Below are 13,837 nucleotides of genomic sequence, written 5' to 3'. Positions count from 1 at the left end.
CCCACAGCCTTGCAGACATAGCCCTTCCAGCCCCAAGCCTTCTTCAGCTACGCAGCGTTAACAGAAAGTATGCTGTGCTCAACAGAGTTTAATTTCTCTTTTCAAAAGGAGGCTAAAAGTCTAGCCCTTGAACTTGGAGGCCTTGATTCTGTGTGTGAGAGAGAAAAGAGACTCACTGGGTTGTTCGCTGAGACACAAGTTTGTGGATTAAGGGCCCAAAAACACTTCTGCTGGTCCTAGAAAGCAGCTGTACGAGTGGTTTTTGGCTTGCCTGGTGCTTCCTAGGCACGAATCAGAGCAGTTTCCCCCTTGCCCCACGCCTTTCTCAGCGGAAACCTACTCTTTAGCTCTGAACTGGAACAAATAGCAATCTGCAGAAAACCAATATTGCTGTTTGCTTCACTTGAGTTTTAAAAAGCAGGTTTTCACAGGGAAAGCTCTGGAGCAAGAGAAAAGGAGGGAGCAGGGTGCTTGGAAACAGAGCTTTAAGACACAGAGTTGTGGCTGGAAAGAGCAGAGCAAAAAGTCAGTGTAGATGAGCCCTGAGTTGTAGCATCACAATCTGACCTGAAGGGTAAATACGTAAGTAAGTAAGTAAGTAAGTAAGTAAGTAAATAAATAAATAAATAACTAAATAAATGGTTTGCATCTCAGGCTGATCCCCAAGGACTTTAAATGATCAGGTACTGTACTCTCTTTTCCTTGAAGGAGGGTGAAAGGCCGTTGACCTCAATGCTGGACAAAGAAGAAAAGTGGTCTTCAGAGGGGCCCCCCAAGGCAACTGGTATTCAGGGTCTGACTGCCTCCTGTACTGCGAAGAGTGCACAGCCTTGTGGCGATTGCCATTCACCAGCGTCTATTCCATGGATTGGTCTATTTCTCTTGTGAACCCATTTACGCTGGTGGGCATCACCACAGCTTTCCTGAACCTGACCCTATCTTTGCAGGGGGTGAAGATGAGGGGAGGTTTCAGGTAATCCCTGCCCTGCATAACCGACCACATGATGCGGTGTGCACACAGCACTCAAATGGCAATGCCCATCAAGGGGGGGCCTCAAATATTTTATTATGGGGGCCAAAGACCCCTCAGCCCCCAGGAGTTGACTCCATTGGGCAGTTGACAGCCCTATCAGTTATGGTCCCCGGGCTTTTCAAGAGGCCCCTGCAATGAACAAGAGCCAGAGGAGAGCAGGCGCTGGCAACACCCACAGATGCAAGAACTCTTGAGAGTGCTTAAAAGTCAAAAAGGCCTCATTCCAGGTAAAGAAACAGCTTGAAAAAGCAGCAGAAGAACAACAACAACGAAGAAATATTTCTCCACATCTATGTGGAACATCTGCAAAGAATAACTGAGGGCATACTACTAATCTTTCAAGCTCCTAGAGATGGAGGCTTTTTCACCCCAAAACATGCCAGAGCCTGTTCTCCTTGTCTTCTTCCCAGTCTCCTGGGTGAGGTTTGCCAGGGTTTCACTCTGTTTTCCACTTTTTCCTGTGCTCCCTCTTGCTTTCCTTTGCACACAAACAAAGGGACAGGGATAAAGCAAACAAGTTGTAGGCATCTTTCCACTCTGTGCTTTTCTGTATTGTTTAAATTGAGAAATTGCATGGGAAGAAGAAGAAGAAGAAGAAGAAGAAGAAGAAGAAGAAGAAGAAGAAGAAGAAGAAGAAGAAATAATAAATAAACTTCCTTTTAGCTCCTGAGCCAAATTCAAGCTTTGTTTGTGGACATTTAAATCCCTAAACAACTGGAGACCCAGATCTCTGCCATGGCTCAGCCGCGGAATCATCATCAGAGGCTCATCCCTCTGAGGGCGTAGAGCCAGCACCTTGCGATGAACCCAAGGAGGAGCCACTTTGCACCCAGGGTGAATTGGGAGGTGAGAGTGATCTGGCTGTGACATCTGTCACCCCATAGATTGCCAGGGTTGATTGGGCTGGGCTGGTTGGCTAGGCGGGTGTCCCCTCCCTCCCTGCTCCATGTGCATCCCTCCTGAAACTGTGTGTTGTTCGATGGAAGAGGACAACCATTCCAGACAGAAGGAGAGTCTTTAGTCAAGGCTTTACGATCACTGCACTCCCCTGCTAAAAGTTCCCAGGGTTTCTGACACTGAGGTTGGACAGGCAGCACCTTAAACACCTGATGCAAACCTGGCCCACATAGAGAAATGCTTGACTCCTCAAGCAAGGACTCCTCAGGAATCAAGGTCTTCTTGGGCTCCAGCTCAGGCACCTGCAGTTCTGGCCTGGAAAAGCTGCTGGAATGGGCCAGCTTAGCCTAGCGGTTACTTCGACTTTACATTTGCAGAATCACTAATTGCTTAACAGCAGTTCGATACTCTGCGGGCGCTGTCTGGCTTTTTTTAAAAAAAGGGGGGGAGGAGAGAAAAAAAGAAAAGCTGCTGGAACAAGTCTCTGTTGCAGCTCTGCACTCAGCATGCCTTGGATGGCCTCTCTTGGCCATGCCTGACCAGGGACTCCTCTAATCCTGCCTCTCACTTGGCCCTTTGCTTGGACTCCAGTGCCTGCAGGTGAGAGCAGGGCAATGCCCAGCAGACCACCTCCCCTGGTGCAGAGACCCCACCAGATCTTCCAAAGAGACCCGGGAGACTTAGCTGGGCCTTCCACAATTGTCACGAAAGCAGGCCTTCTCCAAGACAGCACACACCCCCACTGGGATGCCCTCCTCCCTCTGGCCATTCACAAGGAGGAGACAGACACGGCTCTTAAGAACTTATGTGCTCCTAGATTCACGACACTTTGATTTTTAATTTTAATTCTGTAGACTATGGTACTTGGTTTCATTTGTGACATACAGTTGTGTTTTTATCTTCTTGTAACTCATTTGTTAGGTATTGGTTATTGAATTTGTTTGCAATTTTAATTGCTATTGTATTTTTATTGCAAGCCACACACACACACAAAGTAAGTGCACAGATAAAGTTATGGTATTTCTCAATCAAAAAAACCTACCCGTCTCCACGCACCCCAATAAACACCCACCCACAGGAATCTCATGGAACCAGTGGTGGACCTACATGGTGGAGGCCCTGAAGCTTGAACTGTCATGGGAGCCCCTTCACAACCAGCAATGGTCTGGGTAACCCCTGTCATCATCTTCATCTGTTCTACGACAGATCAGCCCTTTTTAATGCAGTATATATTGTCATGAACACATCTGCCCCAAGTAGAGAGGCACAGCTTGAGTTAGGAAGCAGCCAGCAACAGGAAAGCTTGCCTTCCTCTCAGACACCTGGGAGCAGTCGGCTGTGTACTCCCCCTGACACTGAAAGGAATGCAGATAAGAGGCTAGCCAACTCGCTGAAGAAGCACAGGCAGGCTCAGAAAGGCGGGGGAGCATTTCCTCACCGGAAGAGGAGGCAATTAATCCTATGAGCCCAAGGAGTAGACATATGGGAAAGGTATTTGGCAGGAAACAAACCCAGAAACGTAAGAGCCATAGGTTCAGGATATTCTGTAGAAGCAGGAAGAACTCCTCAGAAGGGTCAACTGAATTGTAGGGTACGGAAGCTCCGATAGAGCATCTGAGGCTGATTGTTTGTTTTACAATAAATATTCAAGCTAATTATGACTTGTGTGCTGTGTTACCAAGACGGCAACCTGGGCTCCTGACATCACACACACACACACACACACACACACACACACTACTACTGCATTACAGATTTTGATTAAAATGATATGGTATATAAATTAATTAATTAAATAATATGGGGGTGAAAATCAGGGAAATGTTATATACAGTGGTACCTCTGGTTACGTACTTAATTTGTTCCGGAGGTCCGTTCTTAACCTGAAACTGTTCTTAACCTGAAGCACCACTTTAGCTAATGGGGCCTCCTGCTGCTGCCGTGCCGCCACCGCGTGATTTCTGTTCTGAAGCAAAGTTCTTAACCCGAGGTACTATTTCTGGGTTAGCGGAGTCTGTAACCTGAAGCGTATATAACCTGAAGCATGTGTAACCTGAGGTACCATTGTACATGCGTGATGCACTTTTTAAAGCATTTTTTAAAGCAAAGTGAACTCCAGTCTTTTGGGTCCCCTCCAGGACGGGGGCTCTGAAGCTGAAGCTTCATTCGTTTCATAGAAGATTCGCCCCCGTGGGGAACCATCACAATCCCAGAGCTAAATCCCAATGGGACATGGTAGAAACACACACACACAATTTTTAATCCTCTTCTTGACTATATTTTAGTTTGGATAACTACACAAATTTTGTCCACCAAAGTGCAATGTACAAGTGGAACACAAAAGGGGAGCGCTGCTCTTGCTTGTAGCAGGTCCCTCGGGGGGGGGGGGGAGGCAGCGTCTTCTCCTCCACCTGCTCCACCAAACTTCTCAGGTTCTCTGCCGGCTGCCCGAGGGGCTCACTCAGTTTGAGGGGCTCCTGGCTGGAAGGAAGCAGCCTTGGGGGCCCACAGCATGTCACGGATGCGCCGGATGGACTGGATCTGCGGCTGGGAGGCGGCCCACTCATTCCAGTGTGCAAAGTCTCCTCTCTCAAAGAGATACTGGTAACCCCGATAGCCAGGGTACTGGTAGCCCACCCAGCTGTGGGGGGAACAAAGAGAAGGCTGGCATCAGTAAACACAGGGAGGAGAAGGTGCCCAGCTATCTCTCGCCCAGGGCTCAGCTGCCCAAAGCCAAAGCCACAGGGCAGCCAAGGTGGGGCGGCCTGGCTTTCATAAAAGCCAGTGGTTAAAAAATCATCCCAAAGCAACACGGATCATAGGGATCCAGTGCAGTTATGGGAGGCTGCGGTCTTCAGGAAGAACTTTCTGAGGGTAAGAACTGTCCGACTGCAGAACAGAGAGCTTTGGAAGGCTGTGGACTCTCCTTCCTTGGGAGTTTTTAATCAGAGGTTGGAGGGTCGTCTGCCATGGATGCTTTAGATGAGATTCCTGCCTTGCAGGGGGTTGGACTAGAGGACCCTTGGGGTCCCTTCCAACTCTGCCATTCTATGATTCTGTGATTCAGACTTTTCAAAACAGAGAACCACCTTCAGCCCAAACACGCATTTGGGAGGATCCACTTCTTAGTTTTGTGCTGCCTATTTGTGTGGTGGTGGGGATGCTAGTGCTGCTGTTTCACCCACAAGGAAAGCCCTGCAAGAGAATCAGGCCAAAAGGCAACATCCTGCTTCCTGCAACTGCCAGCCAGATGCCCCTGGGAAGCCCAGAAGCCAAAGCTCTCCCCTGCTTGTACCCAGGAACTCATATTCAGAAATAAACTGCCTCTGCACATGGAGGCTCCATCTCACCATCATGATGACTAAGACTAACTGACATAAGGACTCCCCCTTCTCTTTTCCCAAGTCCCCATTATATAGCTACTTCAGCTATTGACAATCCCTCTTATCTTGCAGTTCCAAAAATTAATGTTGTGTGGGAAGGATTTCCATGGTCTTGCCCAAATCTCCTGCCCATCAATTTCACTGGATGATCCCAAAGTCCTAGCATGATGAGAGAGGGAGGAAACATCCCACTTTGTGGGAGCAACAGAGGCAGATTCCTCTCCTTAGGGAAATACGCCACCCAAAGCTCATTTGAACACCAGTAATGTAGGATAGGGATGCGGGTGGCGCTGTGGGTAAAACCTCAGCGCCTAGGACTTGCCGATCGCATGGTCGGTGGTTCGAATCCCCTCGGCAGGGTGAGCTCCTGTCGTTCGGTCCCAGCTTCTGCCCACCTAGCAGTTCGAAAGCACTCTTAAGTGCAAGTAGATAAATAGGTACCGCTTTATAGCGGGAAGGTAAATGGCGTTTCCGTGTGCTGCGCTGGTGCCGGCTCGCCAGAGCAGCTTCGTCACGCTGGCCACGTGACCCGGAAATGTCTCCGGACAGCGCTGGCCCCCGGCCTCTTAAATGAGATGGGCGCACAACCCTAGAGTCGGACACGACTGGCCCGTATGGGCAGGGGTACCTTTACCTTTAATGTAGGATAACCAGCTTCATATAACAAACATGCTTATCCTAATTAATGCATGAAGGGGTTAATGCCATAGAGTAAGCTGTCTTGCCAGGCTTAGCTAGGTCACTCCCCCTCACCTTGGGGAAAAGGTAATCAAGCCTATTGTTCACCCTCAGTCTACCTGAGACGCTCAGCATGTAAAGAGATCTGAGCGGCTTGCTCCAAGCTCAGACCTCATGGCTCTTACAAACCACTCTTCAATTCCTATACTGATAATTATTTAGGAACTTTCACCACTGTAACTAAACCAAGTTTTACTGCCTCTGCAACTTTTCCTGAATGCTATATGGAAAAGCACATAAATCTGACCATTGGAGAGTTGGTAAGTAAACTGTTTTTACTTGCAAACTGTTTTAAACTTACCAAGCATGTGGTCTTTTTCTATGTTGGGGTAAGAGGGGGCTATTTGGGAACTCGCAAGGGTATTTTTTAAAGGTCTAACAGCCTATATTTGCACTGCATATATTGTGATTTTAAATCTCTGCTGGGGTTCTCTCACCAAAGAGTACTTGCCCCAATCCTGGATCTTGGCGCCCAAGAAATTCTTTTTATATCTGTTTTTTCCTTGCCACTAAGAAGTGGAGTGCTTAGCATTCGGAACTCACCATTCCCTGACAGGATCTGCGGTTCATGCCAGGGGCTGCACCCCAAACCCTTTCTTCTCCAGGAGGAATATACGAAGCTACCTTAGACCAAGTCAGAGCATTGGTCCACCGAGCTCAGTATGGCCTACACTGACTGGCAGAGGCCCCCCACAGAGGAAGTCTCTCCCAGCCCTGCCTGGAGATGCTGCCAGGAATTGAACCTGGGGTCTTCTGCACGAGCTATGGAGCTTTCCCAAAGAGAAATGGCACCCATTGATTCAGAGGGAAGCGGTCAGATCCAGGCTCGGACTTACATTCCACTGGGCACCTTCACGCTGCCCAGACACCCACAGAAACCGTGGGCCCAGAGGGTTGGCACGTCGTCTTCCTGGATCTCCATCTTGTTTCCCCTGAAGTTGGCACTTTCAAAGAGGAGGATCTTCTGCTCTTGGGCCTCCTGCTGTGAGAGAGAGGGGGGGCATCAACTGCTCCTCTTCCTCACCCCCACAGGTTCCCAGGCCACAGCAAGAGGTGGCAGAATGAGATTGCGAGGGAGGAAGAGGTCTGGGAGGGAGTGGGGGCCCTCAGCAGATGCCCAAAGGCACTACCCTGGCTAGGCCTGGACTCACCATTCTCACGGGGCGCAGGGAGCGGAAGCAGTCGCTGCGGCAGCTGCTGGACCAGGTGTCCCATCGCGGGTACTCGCCCTTCTCGAGGATGAACATTTCGCCACGCAGGTTGCACTGCTCAAAGGCCACCCAGCTGAGGGCAGCGTGCAAAGGAAGGTGTGTCCAGAGGACAGAGGACATTGGCAGCCACAAGACAGAAAGATGGAGGGTGACTGGATGCAGCAGAGCCCCTGTGACTTGGCAGTCAGCATTTCAAGACAGCAAGGTCCTGGGCGGGGGGGGGGGGGCTCCTCCCCTCCCACCTGTAGAACCCAGCTGAAGGGGCAGCTAAATCTTCCTTCAGCACTCCAGAGGGCAAGGGCTCTGCTTGGGAGGCAGAGGGCAGCACTCTCTTCCAAGGCTTTAGATCAACCCCCCCCCCCAAATTTGTGACCTGATGGCGAAGATCATCAACTTTGGGTGGGCCTAGCCCCCTCAGATATTTTATGGGGGGGGGCCAAAGACCCCTTGGCCCCTGGGAGTTGATTCCTGTGGGGGAGAGTACTGCTGCTATTGCCCTTGTGTCCTGCTCGTGGGTTTCCCAGAAGAGGGTTCTGGCTGGGTACTGTAAGAGCAAGATGGTGGGCTAGATCCCCTCCCCCGGCCTCATCCAGCTAGAGGGCTCTTCTTAGGTGCTTGAGTTGAGATCCCTGCATTGCAGGGGGTTGGACTAGATGACTCTTGGGGTCCCTTCCAACTGCATTTCTATGATTAGATGCTGATGGGGACCACAAGTGGGTGGTGGGACAACTTTGTGGCATGTGCCACACACCAGCAGGAATACCACCGTCTGTCCCTCCTATTAGCGGATTTAACTTCCATTTCAGTTGACCCTCTCCAGATTTAAAGGTCCATTTCTTCTGCTCTGGAGTCCATCTTCCTGATGTTACATTTGCTGTGACTCATCTTAGCTTTGCTGGGATTCCTTAAGCATTACCGGCAAAAGTAATAATAATTTGTAATAATAATACAGTAGTACCTCGGGTTAAGTACTTAATTCGTTCTGGAGGTCTGTACTTAACCTGAAACTGTTCTTAACCTGAAGCACCACTTTAGCTAATGGGGCCTCCTGCTGCTGCCGCGCCACCGGAGCACGATTTCTGTTCTCATCCTGAAGCAAAGTTCTTAACCTGAAGCACTATTTCTGGGTTAGCGGAGTGTGTAACCTGAAGCGTCTGTAACCTGAAGCGTATGTAACCCGAGGTACCACTGTAATTTATTACTTATACCCCACCCATCTGGGCAGGCCTCCCCAGCCACTCTGGACGACTAGTAAACAGTTGAAAGTCAAGGCTGCTGGCTGAAAGCAAAGCATTTTTGCAAATCAGCTCAAGCTCCAAACGTGACTAGATTTACTGCAAGCAGAACTACTTGTCAGGTCATAGCTCCCATTCCTTGAACTGTGATATGCCTAAGGAAGCAGAGTAGCCTAGATTGGAATGAGAATGTGTTCTTATAGTTACAGGTAGGTAGCCGTGTTGGTCTGCTGTAGTCGTAACAAAATTTAAAAATTCCTTCCAGTAGCACCTTAGAGACCAACTAAGTTTGTTATTGGTATGAGCTTTTGTGTATCTGAAGAAGTGTGCATGCACACAAAAGCTCATACCAAGAACTAACTTAGTTGGTCTCTAAGGTGCTACTGGAAGGATTTTTTTTAAATTTTGTTTCATATATTATGTTAGAAGCTTCCCAGTGTGGCTGGGGCAACCCAGTCAGATGGTCAGGGTATAAGATAATAATAATAATAATAATAATAATAATAATAATAATAATAATAATAATAATAATAATTAACAACAACAACAACAACAAAAACAAAAACAACAACAATGCCTTTAAAGCATGGCGAAGTGGAGCATCCTCACTCCCACCAGAGGAAGCGATGGCCAGCAACTCTGATGTCTTGGAAAGAGTACTGGAGAGATGGATGGAGGAGAGAGCTGTCAAGGGCTTCTGGGCCCCAGGGCTCGGTCTGTTGGAGGCAGTAACACTTCTGAATATCACCACTCACTGGAAACTGTTGGAAGGAGCCTGGTCTTGCACTTGGGCTCTGCTTGTGGGCTTCCCATAATAAGCATCTTGCTTGCTACTATGAAAACAGGATGTTGGACCAGATCCATGGGCCTGATCCAGCAGGCTCTTCTTCTGGGCTTATGTTTGGAGGTATAAAATGGCTGTAAAAGGGGATTTAGTGCTTGCTTTGGGGGCATCAATTTTTGCTTGCTTTAACCAAAGGCATTCATTTTGTTCTCCCTTTCACTCCCACCTGTAGATTAGCATGCCTCCAAGGCTTCATCCAATTTTGCATGATTACTGTGTATTTAGATGCATAATTCCCAATTGCATTCAAGTGAGTTTACTTCGAGGTTAGTGTGCACAATGGACCCTCTCACCATGAGCTCTTCTCTGCCGCTTCCTCACAAAAAAAAGCCTAGGTTGCTGCAATCTGGCACCCACTTACCTGGGAGTAAGCCCTATAAACCACAAAGAGACTTACTTTTGAGCAAACATGTCTACTGAGTAGTAGAATCTGCAGGAAATAGCTTACATGGAGTACTTTATTTCAAGCTGAGATTTCAAGGAGACCCTAACAAGAAAGGGAAGGGGGGTGTATCCAAAGAGCTCATTTGTCAACCCCAACTCTGATTTCATTCATTGTCAACCCCAACTCTGATTTCATTCATTGTTTAGCCTGGAGAAGAGGAGGTTAAGGAGTGATATGACAGCCATGTTCAAATATATAAAAGGATGTCATATAGAGGAGGGAGAAAGGTTGTTTTCTGCTGCTCCAGAGAAGCGGACACGGAGCAATGGATCCAAACTACAAGAAAGAAGATTCCATTAGGAAGAACTTCCTGACAGTAAGAGCTGTTTGACAGTGGAATTTGCTGCCAAGGAGTGTGGTGGAGTCTCCTCCTTTGGAGGTCTTTAAGCAGAGGCTTGACAACCATATGTCAGGAGTGCTCTGATGGTGTTTCCTGCTTGGCAGGGGGTTGGACTTGATGGCCCTTGTGGTCTCTTCCAACTCTATGATTCTATGATTCTAGAAACACGAAAACATAGCAGCCTGCCTGGCTCATCTCACATAAAATAGGGGAGAGGTCTTATGTTGCTTCCTTGTTTTCTTTCTAGGAGGGTAGAGATTTACTTTTTTAAAAAGAAGGAAGAAAGTGAATCACCTGGGACTCCTATTGGCTATGGAGCCTAGCACATCCCATCTCCAGCACCTGCCTCTCGATAACCCTGTTTGGCTGAGATCACTTACGGTCCAGAGGTTGCCAGGACACTGCGCACCCGGTCAAATCCATGGTCCCCCAGGTTCAGGCATGCACTGGTGAACTCCATCTGCTTGCCCTGAAAGTTCTCCTGGTCAAACACAATGATCTGAAAGAAGCAATATGAAACGTCTCCTGGGGGCGTTGGGGGAGAAGCACAAGCAGCAGTTATTAGAGGATTTGTTTCTTTATTTGCTATGGACATTTATATTCTCTCATTCCCTGAAAGGTCCCAGGGCAGGCAGCACATATAGATTAAAGCCCCAGTTTGGCAATGTAACACCAGAACAAAATGCATCAACAGCACAGATGCGATTACAAGAGGATCCAGCCAGAATAGGTCATTTTGCTGCCCCAAATCAAAATATGAACCCTGAGAAGTCTGTGCCACGTCAGACGGGGCCAGCTGCCAGAGGGCTACTTACTGCTCCATTGACACCTTAAGGAATGAGCGCTCAGGGAGGGTGGCTTGAATGTCCAGGGATGAGGTGAGCTCTGGAGCCACATGTACCAGATTCAAATCCTTCAGCAGGGATTAAGGAACAGCATAAATCCAATTTTCATACTTTGTAGCTCACAAACTCCCTGCTGGGTTAATACAAGAACACATGCGTGTTTGCACACATGCATGCACACCCAGACACATATATCCCTGGTGTGCTTGGGGAGGAAATGGCCATGTAGTGAACTTTCTCTGCCACCCTCTGTTCTTCCTGTGTTTCCGCCACCCAGCTGCCTTATCTTCTTTTATTCCTGTCAGTTGCCAGAGCGCCCTTTCAATTTCCCATTTAATTCAGATTCTGGTAAGATGTTTCAGGGCGCCATGTCCAGGGTTGGTGCCTTTGCCTTACAGAGGAAAGACTAGTATGGTGAAGCTATTTTGTAAGGTTTCTATACAGAAAAAGCAAGCAGAGCATACGGGGAGGTGAATGCCAACCCCTCTGATAAGACAGCAGACCCTGGAGAAAGATGCAGCTATGATTTTTTGCTTTTCTTTACATCCCACTTTTTCTCCACAGACCTCAAGATAACTTGCATTCCCCCATATACACCTTGATCCTCACAAGAACCTAGTGGGCCAGGCTAGGCTAAGAGCCAAACCCCCTCCTGGCAGGCATTGGGTAGGGGGAAGACGTTCTGGGCACAGAAGCAGAGCCTTAGCAGTGGGTTGATTCTGCCCTGGTTTGTTCTGTGATGCCAGCCCACTATTTCTGTCTGAGGGGGGATAAAAGATGACAAGAGCGAGGCGAAGCCAACCAGAATCTTTGTGGTACAAGAAGTTACAGGATTTCAGCAGGAATTGTGGGCTAGGCACTGACTGAAAGTGAAGCAGTGTGACCAGCCCAAATCTTGTGAGGGTGCAAACAGTATTGGAAATGGGATTGCCCATGGCTCCCCCTGAGCATTGTGAATACAAATCACCCTGCATGCCCCATAGGAAAGATATCTAGAGGGGTCCCCAGGGGTGGAACCTGGGTCCCCCGTGGCCTCCCCAGTCCGAGGGGGGCATGTCATGGGCTCTTTCCCACGGCCGCCTGCTGTTTCTTTCAGGAGGTCAGGGGTGTTTGTCTGGGTGGAGAGAGTGAGCAGCCCTGCATAGGGAAGCTTTTTAAGGTTTCATGTTTCACTATGTTTTGATATATGCTGGAAGCTGCCCGGAGTGGCTGGGGCAGCCCAGTCGGATGGGAGGGAGTACAAATCAATGGTTGTTGTTGTTATCACTTTCCTGAAGCTCTGGTGGCCATTCCATTGCAGCAGAGAGAAAGAGCTGCAAGTGTCTCCTCACCATTCTTTCCAGTTCTGGTCTACCAGCCACTGACCTAATCAAAGGATAGGGACTGGGCTTCCAACAGGGCTCTCTTCCCTTCCCCTCCCAAGACAGGCCCAGACTGGATGCAGCACCGAAGGGACAGCCATGCGCTCTAAGGGATCAGGGCCTCCTCCCCATGTCCTGCCTCTCTGCTCAGAACTGGCACCTTCTCCCAACTCACCCGGAAAGGTTCTGCAGAGGACTCTTCCCCCTGACTGCTGGAATCGGGGGATGAGTTGGTGGATGGAGTGGGACTGTCTTTTTCCTTCCTGTCCATGTCATGGCTGGGAGGGGTGGTTCTTGTGTTTTCGGACATGGCCGTGTCTGGGTAAGACCTGAAATTGTAACACTTGTTCAGTTAGAAAGCACCTTTTCAGGTGCCTACCCTACATACCTGGAGCAGTCTCATGCCACCTCCTGCCCTTTCCTGCTGACTCCCTCTGGTTTCTCAAAAGAAAAGCACTTTTTGCATACTTTTCCACACAACTAATCATAAGCTGCAAATTAAAATACGACTGCTATCGTCCTGGGACACACTTCCTTACTGCAGGAGCATTCTGGTGAAATATGCTGTTACTCCTCCTTCCAATATCTAACTTGTGGGGCAGAGTTTGTCGCTTCCCAAAATTCATCTTGCCCTTTTGGTACTATTCTGTTTTCCACCCCTGCCTTTTGCTGCCAGTTCCTTTCTGCCCTTTCTTCAGGGCAGTGTGTGCTTTTCATCAATGCTCAGAGGAAAGAACCTAGGAAGGGCCTGCTGGATCAGGGCAATGGGGGACCACCTCACGCAGCCTCCTGTTCTCGCAGTGGCCCGCCAGAGGCGTCATTGGGAAACCCACAAGCAATGGAGTCCCAGAGCCCTCTGCCCTCCTGTAGTTTCTAGCAACTGGCATTCTGAAGCACAGCTGTCTGCAGCTGGGGACACAGCCATGATGGGTGCAGCCATTGATAGTCTTCCCCGCCTCCATGAATCTGCCCGGCACTCTTTCAAAGCCATCGAGGTTGGTGGCCATCACTGCCTCCTACGGGAAGAACGACTTTCTGCTCCCTGTCCTGATAACATTTCTTTGATCTGGTCCATCTTCCTGCTGCTCAGATCCTGAGCCATCTTTCCCGCTGCTTGAGGGACTGACAAGAAGGTTTCCATGGTGAAGGAAGTGAGCAATAAAAGGGCTCTCCCCGGGAAATGAAGGCAGATCTCATGCCTTGATGGGGTGGGACACACACACACACACACACACACACACACACACACACACACACAGTAGCCAGAAGCCCCCAGGTGTCTCCAGGATGCAGGGCACCTTACCTCCACCTCTTACCTGGGTTGCTGGTGCTTCGTGGTGGAGTGATTGGGCTGGTGTCGTGACTCCCCTGCATTTTATACACTCTCGTTTTATGCCCTAGCCAGGGCAAAGCCCAGGAGGACACAATGGAGATGCTTGGTCATCGGAGTCCTCCTCAAAGGCCACAGTCATCACATCTTGCAATGAGGGCACTCAGCTGGAAAA

At 49.1% G+C, this 13,837-nt stretch overlaps 1 protein-coding gene across 1 annotated transcript; it reads right to left on the bottom strand.

Moving 5' to 3' along the window:
- Window positions 1-4,209: 4,209 nt before the first annotated feature.
- CRYBB1 (crystallin beta B1) lies at window positions 4,210-13,831 on the bottom strand. Its single transcript, XM_083476758.1, has 6 exons — window positions 13,636-13,831; window positions 12,508-12,661; window positions 10,507-10,625; window positions 7,203-7,335; window positions 6,888-7,030; window positions 4,210-4,571 (listed from the first exon to the last, which is right to left on the bottom strand). Exons 1-6 carry the CDS (start codon window positions 13,704-13,706, stop codon window positions 4,388-4,390), a joined length of 804 nt encoding a protein of 267 aa, XP_083332884.1. The 5' UTR covers window positions 13,707-13,831; the 3' UTR covers window positions 4,210-4,387.
- Between the last annotated feature and the right edge of the window lie 6 nt (window positions 13,832-13,837).

Source organism: Podarcis liolepis (genome assembly GCF_965112155.1).
Source record: "Podarcis liolepis genome assembly, chromosome: 15".
NCBI classification, from domain to species: Eukaryota; Metazoa; Chordata; class Lepidosauria; order Squamata; family Lacertidae; genus Podarcis; species Podarcis liolepis.
This window is presented reverse-complemented; position numbering and strand designations above follow the sequence as displayed.